The sequence below is a fragment of the Carcharhinus amblyrhynchos genome, chromosome 22 (assembly GCF_965287045.1).
Source record: "Carcharhinus amblyrhynchos chromosome 22, sCarAmb.v2.hapA, whole genome shotgun sequence".
Lineage (NCBI taxonomy): Eukaryota > Metazoa > Chordata > Chondrichthyes > Carcharhiniformes > Carcharhinidae > Carcharhinus > Carcharhinus amblyrhynchos.
The window spans coordinates 48,328,071-48,349,375 of record NC_137345.1 but is presented as its reverse complement, the minus strand read 5'-3'; the positions used below and the strand labels follow the sequence as shown (position 1 = coordinate 48,349,375).

At 44.5% G+C, this 21,305-nt stretch overlaps 1 protein-coding gene across 1 annotated transcript in view; it reads right to left on the bottom strand.

Annotated features, from left to right (window-relative positions):
• The window catches only part of ppfia4 (PTPRF interacting protein alpha 4), a 607,182-nt gene that overhangs the window by 57,884 nt on the left and 527,993 nt on the right, over nucleotides 1-21,305 (bottom strand). The window contains exons 10-15 of the mRNA XM_080210286.1: nucleotides 16,803-16,934; nucleotides 13,161-13,223; nucleotides 9,660-9,751; nucleotides 2,906-3,047; nucleotides 1,806-2,032; nucleotides 918-1,158 (exon numbers count right to left, since the gene is read on the bottom strand). Of these exons, the coding sequence (XP_080066412.1) occupies nucleotides 918-1,158; nucleotides 1,806-2,032; nucleotides 2,906-3,047; nucleotides 9,660-9,751; nucleotides 13,161-13,223; nucleotides 16,803-16,934 (897 nt within the window). The remainder of the gene's footprint in view (nucleotides 1-917; nucleotides 1,159-1,805; nucleotides 2,033-2,905; nucleotides 3,048-9,659; nucleotides 9,752-13,160; nucleotides 13,224-16,802; nucleotides 16,935-21,305) is intronic.

The following is a 21,305-nucleotide window of genomic DNA, read 5'->3' as shown; positions in this document are numbered from 1 at the left end:
TGCGTATTGCTTGGTGTGCTTTCGATTTCAGTCGCAAGTAACTTCTATCTTCTGTTTTTTTACTGAGGTGGAAATCCTGCTAAAACTGTGGTTAAACAACAAGGGAACTGAGCTGGGCATGTGGAAAGGCTGATGCAGACAAAGTTGAGGCTGATGTATTCTGGGATAATGGACCTTTTTGTTGGTGAAAATTCACCTCTGTTTCATACCGTTATAAGACCATAAGATGTAACAGCAGAACTAAACCATTCAATCACCGAGTCTGCTCTGCCTGTCGATCATGGCTGATACGTTTCTCATGTATTGATACTGTTAATCTCAGTAAACCATACAAGCCATTTTCCCCATGGTTATTCCGTGCTAAATAAAAACATTCTACGTATCAGAACGATCTGAAATATTTGAGGGAAATCTTCACTATTTCAACGGATTTATTTGGAAATCACATGCTTTCAGAATGCTGCCCCTTCCTCAGGTGAGGAAGGAACAAGTGCTCCGAAAGGTTGTGATTCCAAATAAACCTTTGGACTTTAACCTGGTGTTGAGAAATTTCTTACTGTGCCCACCCCAGTCCAATGCCAACATCTCCACATCTTCCCTATTTCATCACTTCCTATTATGAATACATAAAGGCAGTGATTATATATATTTTCTAATTCCACACTAATTCTTAAATAGAAACTATGAAGACAGTTACTCCTTTATCCCTCCATCTGATAGTCACAATTTCATTTCACGCTGGAGTGATTTGCTTCACCTGTTTGGATTAGACTTCCTGTGAAAGTATAGATTTGGCACTGGGAGGTGCACATTGTAGATTCTCTTTCAGCTCCCAATAATTTTACAGTTGACTTGTTTGCTTTTGCATCTGTTCTCAAAACCCAATTCTCCCCTTTTTCATCCAGTACAGAACTCACCAGGGTCATGATGCCTTTACGATCCAGGTCATGGGAAGAGCTGCGGGGAGTAAGTTTGGGTGTAGAGCGCCCACTGACGGGTGGAGAAGAACTGGCTAGAGACAGGGCTGTGAGGGAAGTTGGAATGGAGGTTCCTGTTCGAATGCGGGTTAAATTTAACCCATCCATGCTTCCGCTCCCCACGCGACACTCAATCTCCTCAGCTCGTTGCTCAGTGGACTCCTTCTCTTCTTGGATCATCCTGTCATGGGAAAGTCTCGGTCAAGTTACAAGATCGATGATTATGTAAACATACAGTTACTTGTAAAACCACTCAACAATACACTCAGTGACCGGGCAGCACAGTGATTAGCATTGTTACCTCACAGCACCAGGGATCCGAGTTCAATTCCCGGCTTGAGTCACTGAACGTGTGGAGTTTGCATATTCTCCCCGTGTCTGTGTGGGTTTCCTCTGGGTGCTCCAGTTTCCTCCCACAGTCCAGTGCAGGTTAGGTGAATTGGCCACACTAAATTGCCCTTTCGTGTCCCAGAATGCATAGGTAAGGGGGATTAATGGGGTAAATATGTGGGGTTACAGGGATAGGGCCTGGGTGAGATGCCCTGTTGGAGAGGCCGAACGGCCTTTTTCTGCACTGTAGGGACTGTATGATTTTATGACCCCTTAGATTCCAGCTAAAATATGAATTGTCACTAATCTTGTTATATTACTGCAATAACTCGATGCATCTGGTAAAAGTCATAGTATATAAAGTAAATTATGAAGCAAGGTGAAAGTGTTAATGATGCATAGCAAGTTATCACTCATGACACGAGTATGTTGTTGTTACAGTACAAAGCCAATGTCACAATAACTTTGAGGAGCTTCCATGTCCAGTCTCTGCCTTGCCTGATTTCTTTGTTAATGGCATCAAGCTGCTCCTGTAACATCATGGCCAGAGTCTGAGCGTCCGAATGTCCACTGGGTGAAAGCAGGTCTGCTGAACTGAACATTGTCTCTCCATCTTCATCATCAACGTCAGACATTTCTGGGTCACTTTCAAAGGTGTGTGTCACACTGGTCAGAACGTTTGCTTGTGGGGCGCACTCCCAGTCCTGTTCATTTAGGGCTTGAATCTGGAAAGGCAGAAATATAGCAGTCACCAAGCTTGGTGCAAATCTACAACAGTCACGCAACTCATTTGAATTTAAATTTAACATATCATACCAGTTCCACGAAATTCCAAGATTTTCATTTATGCTCACAATGCCAAATATGTAAAGACCTTACTTTGGCCACAATATCAGGGAGGTAGCAGGGTCCAAATTTGAGCTAATACTAAGGTGAGCGACAAAGCAACTGATTCCGAGGCTCAATGAAACCTCCAAGGGGCACCTGAATATACATCTGTAAATGAGTGGCGGTAGTTTTGACTGAAAAGAATTAGAACTCATACTTGAAAGGGTGTATTGGATGGAGTGGACGAACATATGGATTTGGGGGTTCAGGCTCACAAAATACTAAAGAGAACAGCATTGTGTTATAGTGTGGGGGCTCATGATGCTCCTTATTTCCACCTCCTGCCTTGCCGCAACCACTTTTACCCAACTTTAGTATTTCTCTTAATTCTTCCTTATTTTGATATCACTCTGCAGACGTGCATTTAACTGCTTTGAAAGCTTAGTGATACATTTAGCAATGTGCAGGCGTGACTGCAAATGCTTTTTTAGAAGTGTTGCTCATCTATTTTACTCTTGTTTTGATATTGGAAATGATCTCACCACAACACATACAGTAACTTCTGTTGCACACATCAGTCACTGAAACCAAGATGCCGACAAAACAAGTGGATATTCCAGTAACCGGCTCAGCCTGAGAACTCCCTAAACTGGAAAAGTGACTCCAAAATTGAAAGGGTGGGCAGGAAGTACAGGAATTTTAATGATTAAAAAATAACAAAAATCCTACCAACCTCTGTGATTCTTGCTCAAAACAAGCCATCAACGTACCTTAGTAGGTTCATCCCGGAGAGGTGTGAAGCGTCCTTTCTGAGGTCGCCGTAGCACGGTTGGTGTCCCATAGTGTTCGGCTGGTGTTTCCACCACAGAACTGAGTGGGTACCTCAGATCTGTTGCACTGCCCAAGTGAGATCTACAAACAAGCATTCAATCACTCTTATTAAATGAAAGTTATGTCATTTTTGTATCAACTCATTCAGAAGAGTTTCCAAAAATGTGCCAGGCTCATGAAACACCTGACTTTCAACTGGAAACCTGTTTCGCAAATCAGCCAGTCAGTCATTGAGGAACAGGACTGCAGTACGGGTCAGTCAGTGTGTGGGGAACGGGACTGCAGTGTGGGTCAGTCAGTGTGTGGGGAACGGGACTGCAGTGTGGGTCAGTCATTGAGGAACAGGACTGCAGTACGGGTCAGTCAGTGTGTGGGGAACGGGACTGCAGTGTGGGTCAGTCAGTGTGTGGGGAATGGGACTGCAGTGTGGGTCAGTCAGTGTGTGTGGAACGGGACTGCAGTGTGGGTCAGTCAGTGTGTGGGGAACGGGACTGCAGTGTGAGTCAGTCAGTGTGTGGGGAATGGGACTGCAGTGTGGGTCAGTCAGTGTGTGGGGAACGGGACTGCAGTGTGGGTCAGTCAGTGTGTGTGGGGAATGGGGCTGCAGTGTGGGTCAGTTAGTGTGTGTGGAATGGGACTGCAGTGTGGGTCAGTCAGTGTGTGTGGAACGGGACTGCAGTGTGGGTCAGTCAGTGTGTGGGGAATGGGACTGCAGTGTGGGTCAGTCAGTGTGGGTGGAACGGGACTGCAGTGTGGGTGGAACGGGACTGCAGTGAGGGTCAGTCAGTGTGTGGGGAATGGGACTGCAGTGTGGGTCAGTCAGTGTGTGGGGAATGGGACTGCAGTGTGGGTCAGTCAGTGTGTGTGGAACGGGACTGCAGTGTGGGTCAGTCAGTGTGTGGGGAATGGGACTGCAGTGTGGGTCAGTCAGTGTGTGTGGAACGGGACTGCAGTGTGGGTCAGTCAGTGTGTGGGGAATGGGACTGCAGTGTGGGTCAGTCAGTGTGTGGGGAATGGGACTGCAGTGAGGGTCAGTCAGTGTGTGGGGAACGGGACTGCAGTGTGGGTCAGTCAGTGTGTGGGGAATGGGACTGCAGTGTGGGTCAGTCAGTGTGTGTGGAACGGGACTGCAGTGTGGGTCAGTCAGTGTGTGGGGAACGGGACTGCAGTGTGAGTCAGTCAGTGTGTGGGGAATGGGACTGCAGTGTGGGTCAGTCAGTGTGTGGGGAACGGGACTGCAGTGTGGGTCAGTCAGTGTGTGTGGGGAATGGGGCTGCAGTGTGGGTCAGTCAGTGTGTGTGGAATGGGACTGCAGTGTGGGTCAGTCAGTGTGTGTGGAACGGGACTGCAGTGTGGGTCAGTCAGTGTGTGGGGAATGGGACTGCAGTGTGGGTCAGTCAGTGTGGGTGGAACGGGACTGCAGTGTGGGTGGAACGGGACTGCAGTGAGGGTCAGTCAGTGTGTGGGGAACGGGACTGCAGTGTGGGTCAGTCAGTGTGTGGGGAATGGGACTGCAGTGTGGGTCAGTCAGTGTGTGTGGAACGGGACTGCAGTGTGGGTCAGTCAGTGTGTGGGGAATGGGACTGCAGTGTGGGTCAGTCAGTGTGTGGGGAATGGGACTGCAGTGAGGGTCAGTCAGTGTGTGGGGAACGGGACTGCAGTGTGGGTCAGTCAGTGTGTGGGGAATGGGACTGCAGTGTGAGTCAGTCAGTGTGTGTGGAACGGGACTGCAGTGTGGGTCAGTCAGTGTGTGGGGAACGGGACTGCAGTGTGAGTCAGTCAGTGTGTGGGGAATGGGACTGCAGTGTGGGTCAGTCAGTGTGTGGGGAACGGGACTGCAGTGTGGGTCAGTCAGTGTGTGTGGGGAATGGGGCTGCAGTGTGGGTCAGTTAGTGTGTGTGGAATGGGACTGCAGTGTGGGTCAGTCAGTGTGTGTGGAACGGGACTGCAGTGTGGGTCAGTCAGTGTGTGGGGAATGGGACTGCAGTGTGGGTCAGTCAGTGTGGGTGGAACGGGACTGCAGTGTGGGTGGAACGGGACTGCAGTGAGGGTCAGTCAGTGTGTGTAATGGGACTGCAGTGAGGGTCAGTCAGTGTGTGGGGAACGGGACTGCAGTGTGGGTCAGTCAGTGTGTGTAATGGGACTGCAGTGAGGGTCAGTCAGTGTGTGTAATGGGGCTGCAGTATGGGTCAGTCATGGAGTCACACAGTGCAGAAATGATCGTTTGGTCCATCGGGTCTGCACCGACAATAATTACGACTAAAGGATCGCTAATTCCACTGTCCTGCACTTGTCCCATCCATAAATGTTATTCGATAAGGTGCCTCACAAAAGGTTGCTGCATTAGATTAAGGTACATGGATTTGGGGGTAAAGTGTTAGTGTGGATTGAGGATTGGCTGTCTAATAAAAGCAGGGAGTTGGAATAAACGGGTGCTTTTCTGGTTGGCAGTTGGTGACTAGTGGTGTGCTGCAAGGATCGGTGCTGGGGCCTCAACTGTTTACCATATACATAGACAATCTGGAGGAAGGGGCCAAGTGTGGGGTAACAAAGTTTGTGGATGACACAAAGATGAGCGGGAAAGCAAATTACGTGGAGGACACAAAGTCTGCAGAGGGATTTGGATAGGCTGAGTGAGTGGATGAGGATCTGGCAGATGGAGTATAACGTTGGCAAGTGTGAGATTATCCACTTTGGAAGGAATAATAGTAAAATGGACTGTTATTTAAATAGTGAAAAATTACAACATGCTACTGTACAGAGGGACCTGGGGGTCCTTGTGCATGAATTGCACAAACCCAGTTTGCAGGTGCAGCAGGTGATCAAGAAGGCGAATGGAATGGCTTTGGAGGGAGTGCAGAGAAGGTTCACCAGGTTGATTCCGGAGATGAGGGGGTTAGCTTATGAGGAGAGATTGAGTAGACTGGGCCTCATTGGAGTTTAGAAGGCTGAGAGGAGATCTGATAGAGACATATAAGAGATAATGAAGGGGTTAGATAGGGTAGAAGCAGAGAAATTATTTCCACTTAGAATGGAAACAAGAACTAGGGGGCACAGCCTCAAAATAAGGGGGAGTCAATTTAGAACAGAGCTGAGGAGGAACTTCTCTCAGAGGGTAGTGAATCTTTGGAATTCTCTGCCCATTAAAGCAGTGGAGGCTCCCTCGTTAAATGTGTTTAAGTCACAGATAGATAGATTTTTGACCAATAAGGGAATTAATGGTTATGGGGAGAGGGGGGGAAAGTGGAACTGATCCACTATCAGATCAGCCATGATCTTATTGAATGACAGGGCAGGCTCAAAGGGCTAGATGGCCTACTCCTGCTCCTATTTCTTATGATATTTCAAGTATTCATCCAAATAGTTTTTTTCAAGTTTGTCAGGCTTCCAGCCTCCAAAATCTTCCCAGGCAGTGCATTCCAGATTCCCACCACCCTCTGAGTGAATTCACTTTTCTCAAATCCCCTCTGAATCTCAAGCCCCTCACCCTAAAATGATGCCCCTTTGTGACTGACCCCTCAACCAAGGGGAACAGTTGCTCCCTCCTCACCCTGTTCATACCCCTCATAATCTTATACATCTCAGTCATGTCCCCCTTAGCCTTCTAAGCTCAAGAGAAAACTTTCCAATCCTATCCAGTCTCTCCTTATAGTTAAAATGCTCCATCCTAGGCAACATCCTGGTGAACCTCCTCTGTACTGCCTCTCGTGCTATCTCTCCTTTAACTTTATACAGTTGTTTTGCATTAATTCTGAATAAAGGGTGCTAGAGGGAGTTTCTGAAGTCTTCTTAACATCCTGTACCACCCCCGTCCTCTCCCAAAGATCATTTTAACTGCTCACAACATGACAGCAGCTTTGGTGACATATTCAATTCACTGGGTCATTTGAGCTTCCACCAAGAATGGATAGCAGTGAGGCGCCATCTAATGAGGACACTGTGAAAAGTGGGTTAGAAAATAAAATATATTCCAACGTTAACTAATTCTCTTCCTTCAGGACTTTCAATCCCCTCCCACGGCCAAACTGTTAGTGAGCCATGATAAAATGAAGTGCTGCCAAATTCATTTTCTATGAACGTTAATCCGCGGCATAAATAACAAACACAATACACCTGCCGTTCTGGGAAATGTGGGATCATAAACTGACAGTAAAATACTTCCTTCACGTGGAGATGTTGTTTCTATTTCTGAGGGAGTCCAAAACCATGGGCCACAAATAAAGGCTGGTCACTAATAGGGGGACAGAGTGGTGAAGAAGGCATTTGACAGGCTTGGTTTCATTGGTCAGAACTATGATTACAGGAGTTGGGACTTGTTGAAGTTGTACAAGGCATTGGTAAGGCCACACTTGGAATACTGTGCTCAGTTCTGGTCACCCTATTTTAGGGAGGTTATTATTAAACTAAAAAGGGTGCAGAAGAGATTTACTAGGATGCTACCGGGGCTTGATGGTTTGAGTTATAAGGAGAGGCTGGATAGACTGGGACTTTTTTCTCTGGAGTGTAAAAGGCTGAGGGGTGATCTTATAGAGGCCTATAAAATAATGAGGGGCATAGATTAACTAGATAGTCAATATCTTTTCCCAAAGGTAAGGTAGTCTAAAACTAGAGGGCGTAGGTTTAAGGTGAGAGGGGAGAGATACAAAAGGGTCCAGGGAGGCAATTTCTTCACGCAGACAATGGTGAGTGTCTGGAACAAGCTGCAGAGGTAGTAATAGAGGCGGGTACAATTTTGTCTTTTAAAAAGCATTTAGAGAGTTACATGGGTACGATGGGTATAGAGGGATATGGGCCAAATGCAGGCAAATAGGATTAGCTTAGGGGTTTAAAAAAATGGGTGGCATGGACAGGTTGGGCCGAAGGGCCTGTTTCCATGCTGTAAACCTCTACAACTCTGTGACTAATGAAGGAAAACCGTCTTTACTCAGTAGTGCAAATGTCAGCAAGGGGAGCAACTGAGGCAAATAGCAGTGATCCATATAATGAAGGCTAGGTAAGTACATGAAGGAATAGAAGGAAATGTTGATAATGAGTTGAAATAAACAGAGTCGGGGACAGCTCATATGGTGCATAAAACACCTGTTGGGCTGAATGGCCCATTTCTGTGCTGTAAATTCAATGTTATAATTCAGCACTCAAATATGGAAGATCCATGTCAATTTTTTACTGCAGGTTTGTGAGTTTTACTAATCAGAGCCTGAATCATAGAGTTTAACAGGAAATGAGGAGACATTTCTTCACCCAAAGTGTGGAATTCAGTTCCACAGGAAGTAGTTGATGTCAAAACATTGAATGTATTCAGGAGGCAGTGGATATAACACTTGTGGCAAATGGATCAAAGATTATGGGGGAAAAGCAGGATTAGGCTATTGAGTTGGACAATCAGCCATGATCGTAATGAATGGCGGAGCAGACTTGACGGACTGAATGGCCTCCTTCTGCTCCTACCTTCTATGTTCCTATAAAGTCCAATGCATTAAGCTGTGGCGGTAATGCTGTCGCAACCTTTTTTTTAAGCATTCGATGGCAGTGAATAAAAATAAATAACTCATACAAATTATTCTGATAGTGGTGAAGCTTGAGGAGTTCATTAGAATGTCAAAAATGTGATGCAGCACTGACAAAGTGTATCTGTTGTCCAATCCTAGTCGCCCTGAGGGTTTTCAGACCAAACCATATGGTATGGGAGTGGAAACAAATGCAAGACAGACTGAGACGCAGTGGCTGCTGTAAGTATGTATTAGTGCAATAGATAGATATTTCAGTTTACAATAAACCAGGCAACTTTCATGGTATCTCTTCTTGGACTGACCCACTATTAAACACCCTAAATCAGCTGTACAACATGCAGTGTGGAATTGAAACTTGAGGCTGTCAGTCGAGTTCTATAACCAAATGAAAAGCTGTTCTGTGTGGATCTCACACAGGGAATGAGGAGGACATGCTGCAGCTATACCACATATAGAAATATGACATTTATTTACTTCCATGTTTTTTCATGAGAAACATTTCTCACCTTCAATGGATTTGCCCTGTGAACAGACATATCTTCACCATTAATTTATAGTGTACTCTAAAGAGGAAGCTGTTCTTTTCCTAAAACATTTACTCTCTCACTACCACACGGTTTCTTAGATAGAAAGACAATCTTGTGGGTTTATTTTTAATCCTGTGTCAAATAAAGCTTGGGAATGAATTTTTTTTTGTAATGCAATAAATTGAACTCCACTAGTCATTGAAAAAATCTCACAGCGATGTATTTGGTGGAATTTCACAAAGATATAAGAACATAAGAACTAGCAGCAGGAGTCGGCCATCTGGTCCCTCGAGCCTGCTCCCCATTTAATAAGATCATGGCTGATCTTTTTGTGGACTCAGCTCCACTTACCCACCCGCTCACCATAACCCTTAATTCCTTTACTGTTCAAAAATGCATCTATCCTTGCCTTCAAAACATTCAACGAGGGAGCCTCAACTGCTTCACTGGGCAGGGAATTCCACAGATTCACAACCCTTTGGGGAAAGAAGTTTTTCCTCAACTCGTGAACAACAGGAATGGGAATTCTTGCCTTCAGAAATTCACAAGCATGGTTGTTCACGCTGGAATGTCCCACACATTCTTAAACAAAATTAACCTCACCGCTGACAACACGACCTTCACAAGATCAGCACTCAAACTGTTTGCATGATTACCTTGGATGCACACTTTCTGCAAACGCTCCTGTCCTTAATTTCAACTGCTCCACTTCCGCTCTTAACTTGCCGATTTCATTTGCCAGTCTCTCCTGTGTAAGTCAAACACATGCACATCACATATCATTGCCAGGAAACCTGCAAAGAAATAAAAACCGGACACCGAGGCAGGTATTCACCGAGACAAAGTAACCAAAGACCTCATGTGCCACGATGATGGACAGACTCATCTTTCCAATCAACTAATTTCTGAAAACTTCTTGTCACTTGAATGAAAGTTTCAATGGTCAAACGAACCTATAAAAGCCAATTAGATCTTAGTATGTTTCATGTAATGGGTGACACAGTGGTTAGTGCCACTGCCTCACAGCACCAGGAATCTGGGTTCAATTCCGGCCTTGGGTAACTGTCTGTGTAGAGTTTGCATGTTCTCTCCATAGGTTTATTCTGGGTGTTCCAGTTTCCTCCCACAATCCAAAGGTGTGCGGGTTACATTGATTGGCCATGACAAATTGACAGCGTCGGAGATTAGCAGGGTAAACATGTGGGGTTATGGGGAAGGGGCTGGGTGGGATTGTGGTCGGTGCAGACTCGATGGGCTGAATGGCCTCCTTCTGCACTGTGGGGATTCTATGATAACTATAGTTTCAAATTTTGTTAACAAATGAAAACAATTTGAGTCTGTGTGATGCTTATGTTTATAATTCCACTGTCAACCATTGAAACATTGAGTTGCATCTCATAATAAGTCCCTCCTTGCCTGCAAGGTGAACGATTGCTTGCCTCTTGCCCTGTGAAAGCAGTGACATGGGAGGAGCAGTGATATGTGCTCAGCTGATATCAATACAGACGCTGTCATAAAAATACAGCTATCAATTTTAATCCATGATGCCCAGTCTTCTCTCAGTGAATTAACATTCAGATGCAAAACAGTTACCAAATTAAATAAAAAATGCTATTTTTCTTGAAAGTGCTCTGCTTTGAGGCTGTACTGTTGTGCAGGGAGAGCAGAGAAATTAGATAGCTTTCGCTGAAATTATATGTTTTTTCAAAAGTGACTTTCAACAGGTTGCCACAGGCAAATGCCAAGAGACAAAATAGAGATTGTGGAAACAGAGCCATATCAATCAATGAAAATGGAGAGGTGAAAGGTAGAGGCAGCAGAGATGATGGCCACATGCCATTTACAGCTTTAGGTTCAAATCTGGCATTGGTAGCTCAAATAAACAAGAACAAAGAACAAAGAAAATTATAGCACTGCAACAGGCCCTTCAGCCCTCCAAGCAACTGATCTAAAACCCCTACCCTTCCGGGGACCATATCTCTCTAAAGAGCAAAGAAAATTAAGGAGGTTCAAGGTCAGGTTAAAAAGGGGAGCATGGAGGCACAGTGGTTAGCACTGCTTCCTCAAAGCACCAGGGACCTGGGTTCAACTCCCAGTTTGGGTCACTGTCTATGCAGAGTCTGCACATTCTCTCCGTGTCTGCATGGGTTTCCTCCAGATGTTTAGGTTTCCTTCCACAGTCTGAAAGATGTGCTGGTTAGGGTGCATTGGCCATTCTAAATCCTCCGTCAGGCAACAGAGTGTGGTGACTAAGGGAATTTCACAGTAACTTCATTGCAGTGTTAATGTAAATCTACTTGTGACATTAATAAATAAACTTTACATGTCAGAGTGTGTGTCCACAAGATCTTCTGCAACACTTCAACCAGGTCAACTCAGTGCATTTACGTGATTCACTGACCATTCAGTACATGCCAGGATAAGATAGCGGGGAAAACACATTAATGAGCAAATACAGGATGTCTCCCTTCAAACGACTCCTTTTGAAACTAAGCTTGACTGTGCATTGGTTTAGATTTTCCGAGTTTGCACACGTTGTATTATCAGGGTCATTGTTGCGAACACAAGCCTGTTGTTTTCTCAGTGCAGGCAAGCTGCAATAATTTCAAACTAATCTGTAACTAAAAAAAGTAAAAAACACCTCGAGGCTGCTGGTATGCACTTGCTATGTCAGCAGAAGAAAGGTTAATGGGTTTTGAGACCTGGCCATGTATTTCAATTCTTTGTCTGAATATGAAATCAGCAAGTATTCAAGATAAGAGTTTGAGCACTTTGTGAAAAACAAAGTACACTTTTTTTTTAAGGAGTCATATTCTTTTATCCAATCCAATTGGATTACAAGGGGAATTATTTTACACAGGAATGTACAGCAACACTTCCCAATTGGTTACTACATCTCAGTTGGTTACTAAGCAGCTTCAGGGAATAGTGCCAATTCATATTGTGGAACCTGTTTCAGCAACAGAGTCTGCTGTGTGTAGATCTGGTTTACATTGCAACAAACACAGAAAAAGCTGGAAAACCTCAGCAGGTCTGACAGCATCTGTGGGGAGAGAATAGAGCCAACATTGAGTCTGGATGCCCTTCGTCAGAGCTGAGAGCAAAGAGAATCAGCAGAGATTTATACTATTGGGGTGGATGGGGGTGGAATGGGACAAAGGGAATGTAAATGAGGATACAGAAGGCTGAGAAGGAGCTTAAGGTGTCCATTAAGTGATCAGAATGCGTGAATGGCAGATCAGAGGTACTGCCTGGGCAGTCCCTTAACCATCTGTTGACACCTCCTGGTTCTCAGCTACGAACACCTCTTCAGTTTTATCATCCAAAAGGCACACAGCATCATTTTCCACGTGTACACTGATGACACCCAATTTGACTTTACGACCTTCTCCCTCCACTTCTCTGCTTTTATAAGTTTGTCAGACTACTGAATGAGCAGAAATTTCCTCCAACTAAATATTGGGAAGACTGACCTATTGCCTCGGCCTCTGCTACAAATTCTATTCCATCAGTCTCCCTGACAACTATCTGATGCTAAATCACATTACTCTAATCCTTGGTATCATATCTGACCCCGAAGTGATCTTTCAACCATACATCCACATCATCACCAACACCTCTTGTATCCAACTCTGTAATACCTACCTTGCTTTAACTCATTTATTGCTGCAACCTTCATCTTATTTCTAGACTTAACTATTCCAATGCCCCTCACACTGTGAAAACCAGGGACCATCCAAATTGCTTCTGCCCATATCTTAAGTCATAAAATCTTCCATTCACCTAATTTGCTCCTGGTTAATGAAATGATGCAAATTTTAAAATTCTCATCCTTGTTTCCGAATCCAAGGCGAGTGCCTTGCACTCCTTATATTTGTAATCTCCTTTTGTCCCGCAGTCCACCAGCGATGTTAATGGTGGAATCTAAATACAAACTGTTGGTGTTTGTGCAGCCAGTTTGGTGCTCAGCACTGTGGCTGAAATTGGTGGCAATCAAAAGGAGGAAGAGAAAACAACTCCACAAGGTGAAGCTCTGAGGTCCCACTGCTTTGTAATGTCACCACGCTGTCCTTATAATAAAGCAAACAGAGGACAAAGTAGTTTGAAAACAAAAAGTATTGGCACATCCTGACCCAAACAGCAACTGCGATTTGCACCTTGTCCTGATGATATTCTTCAAGCTGTTTTCTCGTACTTTCCACTTCTTGTATTAGTGTATTCTGGAAGGAGAAAAAGAAAGCAGAGAGAAGTGTGAGAGATGGTGGTTTGCCATCAGTGCAATTATTTTAGACTGTTTGCAATGCATATCTAACTGGAGTCCAAGCATAACGTGTATAGTTGTTGCATAAGGTTAAATCTCATCGGATCCAGGGTGAGGTAGCTAAATGGATACAAAATTGGTTTCTTGGCAGAAGCCAGAGAGGGTGCTTGTAGAGGGCTGTTTTTCAAACTGGAGGTCTGTGACCAGCGACGTGCCTCAGGGATCAGTGCTAAGTCCACTGTTATTTGTCATTTATATTAATGATTTGGATGAGAATATAGGAGGCATGGTAAGTTTGCAGATGACACCAAGATTAATGGCATAGTGGACAGTGAAGAAAGTTATCTCCAATTGCAATGGGACCTTGATCAGTGAGCTGACGAATGGCAGACCGAGTTTAATTTAGACAAATGCGACGTGATGCATTTTGGTAGATTGAACCAGCGCAGAACTTACTCAGTTAATAGTAGGGCGTTGGGGAGAGTTACAGAACAAAGAGATCTAGGGGTACATATTCATAGCTTTTTGAAAATAGAGTCACAGGTCGACAGCGTGGTGAAGAAGGCAGAACATTGAATACAGGAGTTGGGACGTCTTGTTGAAGTTGTACAAGACATTGGTAAGGCCACACTTGGAATACTGTGTGCAGGTCTGGTCACCCTATTATAGGAGGGATATTATTAAACCAGAAAGAGTGCAGAAAAGATTTACTAGAATACTACCGGGACCTGATGGTTTGGGTTATAAAGGAGAGGCTGGATAACTGGGACTTTTTTCCAGAAGGCTTAGGGGTGATCTTATAGAGATCTATAAAATAATGAGGGACTCAGATCAGCTAGGTAATCAATATCTTTTCCCAAAAGTAGGGGAGTTTAAAACGAGACAGCATAGATTTAAGGTGAGAGGGGAGAGATACAAAAGTGTCCAGAGGGGCAATTTTTTTCACACAGAGGGTGGTGAATGTCTGGAACAAGCTGCCAGATGTAGTAGTAAAGGCGGGTACAATTTTGTCTTTTAAAAAGCATTTAGATAGTTACATGGGTACGATGGGTATAGAGGGATGAGGGCCAAATGTGGACAATTGGGATTAGCTTAGGGGTTTGAAAAAAGACTGCATCTTTTTTGATATAAAGTATTCTAATGAAACCAACTCTATATGACCAGGGTGATAATATTCCTGGATACCTGGGTCAATGAAACACTTGGGACACAGAATGGTGATAGATTGTAACTTCAAATACAAGCTCATAAAATCTGGAATGGGAAACATTCAACATTCTGGGTCGAAGACAGCTGGTATCATCTCCGGATCCACTCCTTCCAAAATCCTGCAAGATTCTTCGTACATCATTCCAAAAGAATGATCAGTCAATACCTGTAGAACCTTCTGTCCCCCTTTCTCAGCCATTATCAATCCAGCTAATCAGTGACCTTGAAACTTTCACTGTCACTCAGAGCCTGAGATTCCTCTTTTCCAGAGTTAGAAAGCTTACACATTTTGGACTTCTTCTCTCATCTGAGCTAGGCCAATCGTGTCAATAGCTTCTTGACTTTAACACATCTTTCAATGTTGTGAAAACCTGATTCATCTCCACCCTTCTTTCTCCCCCACTGTCCTCCCATGCTGCCCAGTTTGGCTCACTGTGAGTGTGGAGTTTGCACGTTCTCCCTGTGTCTGTGTGGGTTTCCTCCGGGTGCTCTGGTTTCCTCCCACATTCTGAAAGACATGCTGGTTAGATGCATTAACCCGAACAGGCACCGGACTGTGGTGACTGGGGGAATTTCACAGTAACTTCATTGCAGTGTTAATGTAAACTTCACTTGTGACTCATAAATAAACTTTAATAAAACACCTTAACTTTCTCTGAACTACTGATGCAACTCAATCCTTCATGAGGCAAGATAATCAAATCTGCACTTCACCCTCCAGGATGGATCTCACCAGAGGTCAGTGTATCAATAATAAAGGCGTAAAACTGCAGATGCTGGGAGGTGGAACACAAACAGAAAATGCTGGAAAATCTCAGCAGGTCTGACAGTATCTGTGGACAGAGAATAGAACCAAATTTTCGAATCAGGATGATCCTCGGTCAGTTCTGACAATGGGCCACCCAAACCTGAAACGTTGGCTCTATTCTCTCTCCACAGATGCTGTCAGACCCGCTGAGATTTTCCAGCATTTTCTGTTTTTGGATCAATAATAGTTATTCTGCTTTACAGGGTTAGATTAAGCACACCAATAAAGGGTGATCAACAGATGGTCCTTATTATCTAAAAGACATGCCTTCCTATGTAAATAGTTTCCCCAAAGTTAAACAGTTCTGACTTTTTCTGGAAGAATTGAATCAAATTTCAGTGTTGAAATGCCGATTGTGAGCGAGGGATTGACATGTAGTATCACAGTATAACCACTAGAGGCCATGTGTCACTGCTGCTGGACCTGATAGTGATGAGCTGAAATACAAAGAATGTTTCTGATTTAATCATGGCAACAGGTGCCTGTCAAATAAAATATCTCCGCTCCCATCACAAACCTTTTCAATCTGGCTTGGAGATGTAGATTCACAGGATCATTCCCCAAGCGAGACAGAATTGTGTTCCTGGTGTTGTGGATTGACACCTTGGTCAGTCTGAACGCTACTTACTCAATGTCTACGGTACTTTACAACAAGGACAATGTCAGATTCTGAGTACCACCCTTAGCGACATCCATTATGGTCTGTGACCACTACAGAGCTGGGGAAACAGGGCTCAGAATTCAAACACACTGATCATCAATCAATTCACCAAATCATCATGATTCCACTGTCAGTAAATATGCTCCGCACAATGTTTAATGTCAAATCTCTGGGTAACTAATTCAGTGTTGTTTTGTTTGTATTTATTTTTCCAATGCTAAAATATTATTTTGTATTTGTCAGTACTAGATGCTTAATTTCAAACTGCCATCACACCAACAATAATTCACTCTTCTTTTACTGGGGCAGCATGGTGGCACAGCAGTTAGCACTGCTGCCTCACAGTGCCAGGGGCCCAGGTTCAATTCCGGCCTTGGGTGACTGTTTAGAGTTGGCATGTTCTCCCCGTGTGTGCGTGAGTTTCCTCTGGGTGCTCCGATTTCCTCCAAGGATGTGCTGGTTAGGTGGACTGGCCATGCTAAATTCTCCCTCAGTGTCTCAAGATGTCCAGGTTAGATGGATTAGCCATGGGAAATGTGTGGGACAATGGGGATAGGGTCGGGGGAGAGGGCCTGGCTAAGATACTCAGTCAGAGAGTTGGTGCAGACTTGATGGGTCGAATGGCACTGTTGGGATTCTATAATTGTGAAAATGGCTCCGTGCGTTGCAATCGATGTAACAGGTTTGAAGTGGTGATTTTTTTTTGCTTTATATTTACATTAACAGTGATGTCCAACATTGAAAATACAGGCCTCCTTGACGACCACAACTAGTTCAGATTCTTGACAATGTTTCATTCACCAGCCCTTCCCCATCCCTCCAACACTGACTGCGCAAACCCTTAACCCGAAAGCACCGACCTTCTCTTCCAGAGCAGCCATCCGCTCCTTCAGGTGGAGCTGGAGCCTTTCATTGGATTCTGACAGCAGTCGATCCACCGTGTCTGACAGACGTTTGTTGTGCTCTTCATTCATCTTCTCCCGTTGCCGAGCCTGTGGTCAGGATTAGAGACGTTGGTTAAATATAAAGCAAACCAACTCCAGAAACAATACTCACTGTCCTTTTAAACCAACTTCCCAAATCTCTCCCCAGAGAACCAACTTGGTTTTCCTGACAATCTGGCAACTTGCTTGGTCACTATCTCGAGTACTAGCTCATAAATTATTTGATTTATTACTGTCACATGTATTGGGACACAATGGGAAGTACTGTTTCTCGTGCTACACAGGCAAAATATACCATTCATAGAGTACATGGGGGGAAGGAAAAGGAGAGGTGCAGAATATAATGTTGCAGTTACAGGGAGGATGGAGAGAAAGATCAGCTTTATAGATGATCAGACCATTCAAAAGTTTGATGGCAGCAGGGAAGAAGCTGTTCTTGAATCTGTTGGTAGGTGCTTTCAGAATTTTGTATCATCCTATCATACGCGCATATTTAAAGAACTTCACAATTTACCACCATCAATGGGTTGTTGCTCCAATACTATAACCACTAAGCTTCTACATTCTTTATATAAATACCGCAATCACAATAAACTTCTAGTAAAGTCAGGTGTATCTTTTCTATTACAATCTGAATCCAAAGAATATGAACTATTTTAACAAATTCAAAAATTCTTCTCAGTTTTGGGTGAAGTTGGTGGAATTCTCACTGCACTCCTAATCCAAAGGCCCAGGCTCATGCTCTGGGTTCAAATCCCACCATGGCAATGAGGAAATTTATACTTGATAAATCCAAATGCTAACCATAACATCTATCACTATTTTGTTCCAAAAACCCATCTGCTTCATTGATGTCCTTTAGGGAAGGAAATCTGCCTCCCTTACCCAGTCTGGCCTACATGTGACTTCAGGTCCATTGCAATGTGGTTGACTCTTAACTGCCACTCAGTTCAAGGACAATTAAGAGATGGGCAACAAATGCTCCTTGTCAGCGAAACCTACATCCCATTAAACCACCTTTACTCAATTCTTCCTCCTTTGCTTTACTTTTCCTTACATTTCAAATTTACCTTCTTCGTATAAATTGAAAGTGTCCTATATCATTAACTCAAAAGATGTGGAGATGCCGGCGTTGGACTGGGGTGGGCACAGTCTCATAACACCAGCTTAAAGTCCAACAGGTTTATTTGGTGGCACGAGCTTTTGGAGTATTGCCCCTTTAACTCAAAAGGAAAGGAAAAAGGTTTTACCATATCTTCTGTGTGGATTTTTGGACATAAGATCATAGAATCATACAGTGCAAGAGGCGGCCATTCAGCCCATTGAGTCTGCATTGACCACATATCCCCATAACCGCATTTACCCTAGCTTGTGCCCCTGACACTAAAGGGCAATTTTAGCATGACCAATCCACACATATTTTGACTGTGGGAGGAGACCAGAGAACCCAGAGGAAACCCATACAGACACGGGGAGAACGTGCAAACTCCACACAGACAGTCACCCACACCGGGAATTGAACCTGGGTCCCTGGTGGTATGAGGCAGCAGTAAAAGTGTGACAACAGGATTTAAAACTTAAATTTAAAGCAAAACCAAAGTCCGACATGAAAGATGGGCTCAGTTGCAATAATGCAGATGATCCAAATGGTTCAAAAGTGTGTGAAGTAGATATGCCCAGGAGAATAAACCGACATGTGGGACATGGATGTTACCAGAGTTCCTGCACTTTTAAAGTGAAAAATACTAATACCCAATTTTACTTTTGAGTAATGATAAATCCAAGAATCTACACACAAAGTGAGATTTGGAGAAAGCCTAGCCTGTGAAAGTTTACTGTTGAAGTTCACTCTGATAATGACCTTTTACCTCTATCTCTCTGGTAATAGATTATTGTTGAAGTGCGCTGACAATGACCTATTGCCCCATCTCTCTAACTCAACTGTAAACAATTTCCTGAATAAACAAGATTATGAAGAGATCAAAAGCAAAATACTGCAGATGCTGGAAATCGGAGGTAAAAGCAGAAAATGCTGACAGTTCTTAGCCAGTGAGATAGAGCGCAGAATTTTCCTGTCCCGCCGCCCACCATGGGAATCATAGCGGGTGCGGTACACGGACCATGCAAAAGGTCCACTGACTTCGAGCAGGATCTTCCGGTCTTTGGGTGAGTACTCTGGATGTGGCCTCACCAGCACTTCATAAAGCTGCAGCATTACCTTGCTATTTTTAAACTCCATCCATCTAGCAATGAAGGACAAAATTCCATTTGCCTTCTTAATTTCACATGTTTCTACATCAAACTTAACCTGCTTTGCTCTGTCCCTTTCTGCTTTGTCCTCCTGTAATCTTTCACATTGTTATGCCCAATATTCCCCTTGGCATTATCAGAAAGTTTCAAAATCATAAGAACATAAGAAATAGGAGCAGGAGTAGGCCATCTAGCCCTTCGAGCCTGCCCCGCCATTCAGTAAGATCATGGCTGATCTGTCGTGGCTCAGTTCCACATTCCTGCCCTCTCCCCATAACCCTTAATCCCCTCTCTTATCAAAAACCCATCAACCCGCGTCTTAAAAATATTTAGCAAGGTAGCCTCCACCACTTCAACGGGCAGAGAATTCCAGAGATTCACCACCCTTTGAGTGAAGAAGTTCTTCCTCAACTCCGTTCTAAACCACCCCCCCCTTTATCTTGAGGCTGTGCCCCCTAGTCCTACTGTCCTTTGAGCGGGAAGAGTCTCTCCACCTCTATCCTATCCATCCCATTCATCATCTTATACGTCTCAATGAGATCTCCCCTCATTCTTCTAAACTCTAACGAGTACAAGCCTAGTTTATTCAGCCTCTCCTCATAGCTCAACCCCTTCAACTCCGGCATCAGCCTAGTAAACCTCTTCTGCACTCCCTCCAAGGCCAAAATATCCTTGCGTAAGTACGGCGACCAAAACTGCACACAGTACTCCAGCTGCGGCCTCACCAATGCCCTATATAGCCGCAGCAAGACCTCCCTACTTTTATATTCAATCCCCCTCGCTATGAAGGCCAGCATCCCATTCGCCTTCCTGACCACCTGCTGTACCTGCAAGCTGGGTTTTTGCGACTCATGCACAAGGACCCCGAGGTCCCTCTGCACCGTCGCCTGCTGCAGTTTTTCTCCACGTAAGTAATAATCCTTCCTACCATTATTCCTACCAAAGTGGACCACCTCGCACTTGACAACATTAAATTCCATTTGCCAGTTCCTGGCCCATTCGCCCAGCCTATCTAGATCCTTCTGCAGACTCTCCACACCCTCCGCGCAATTTGCCGTTCCACCAATCTTGGTGTCATCAGCAAATTTCGACACCATACACTCGGTTCCCTCCTCCAGATCATCTATATAAATGGTAAATAGCTGAGGCCCCAGCACCAACCCCTGAGGCACTCCACTAGTCACCAACCGCCAATCCGAATAGCACCTATTGACCCCCACTCTCTGCCTCCTATTTGACAAACAGTCCTCTATCCATGCTAACACCCTACCCCCAACTCCATGTCCCCGACCTTCTGCAATAACCTCTTGTGAGGTACCTTGTCAAACGCCTTCTGAAAATCAAGAAAGACCACATCCACCAGCTCTCCTCTATCCACCGCCCTAGACACATCCTCATAGAACTCCAGTAAATTTGTCAGACACGACTTCCCCTTAACAAAACTGTGCTGCGTCTGCTCGATCAAGCAATTCCCCTCAAGATGCCTCGCTATTTCCTCCTTGATGACGGATTCTAACGTTTTACCTACAACAGACGTTAAACTAACCGACCTATAATTCCCCGCCTTTTGCCTGGCACCCTTCTTAAACAACGGTGTAACATTAGCCGTTTTCCAATCTTCCGGCACTTCCCCGGAATCCAGCGACGTCTGGAAAATAACCACCAAGGCATCCACTATCACCTCCGCCATTTCTTTCAGAACCCTCGGATGCATTCCATCCGGTCCTGGGGACTTGTCCACAATCAGCCCCTCCAGTCTGTCGAGCACCGCCTCTCTAGTGACAGTAATGTCATTGAGACCCTCCAGTCCTACCACCTTTCCATCTCTAACACACGGCAAATTATTCACGTCCTCCTCCGTGAAGACCGAAACAAAAAAGTTATTCAAGACCTCAGCCATTTCCCCATCCCCTACCACTAAGTCCCCCTTCTCATCCTCTGAGGGTCCAACGTTCACCCTAGCCAGCCTCTTCCTTTTTATATACTTATAAAAACTCTTGCTATCCTTTTTTATATTAAGCGCTAGCCCAGCTTCATAGTTTCTCCTACCCTTCTTTATCAATTTCTTTGTCAATCTTTGTTGACATTTAAACCTCTCCCAATCCTCTTCTCGCCCACTACTCTTAGCTACTCTAAACGCCTCCGCTTTTAATTTAACACTTTCCTTCA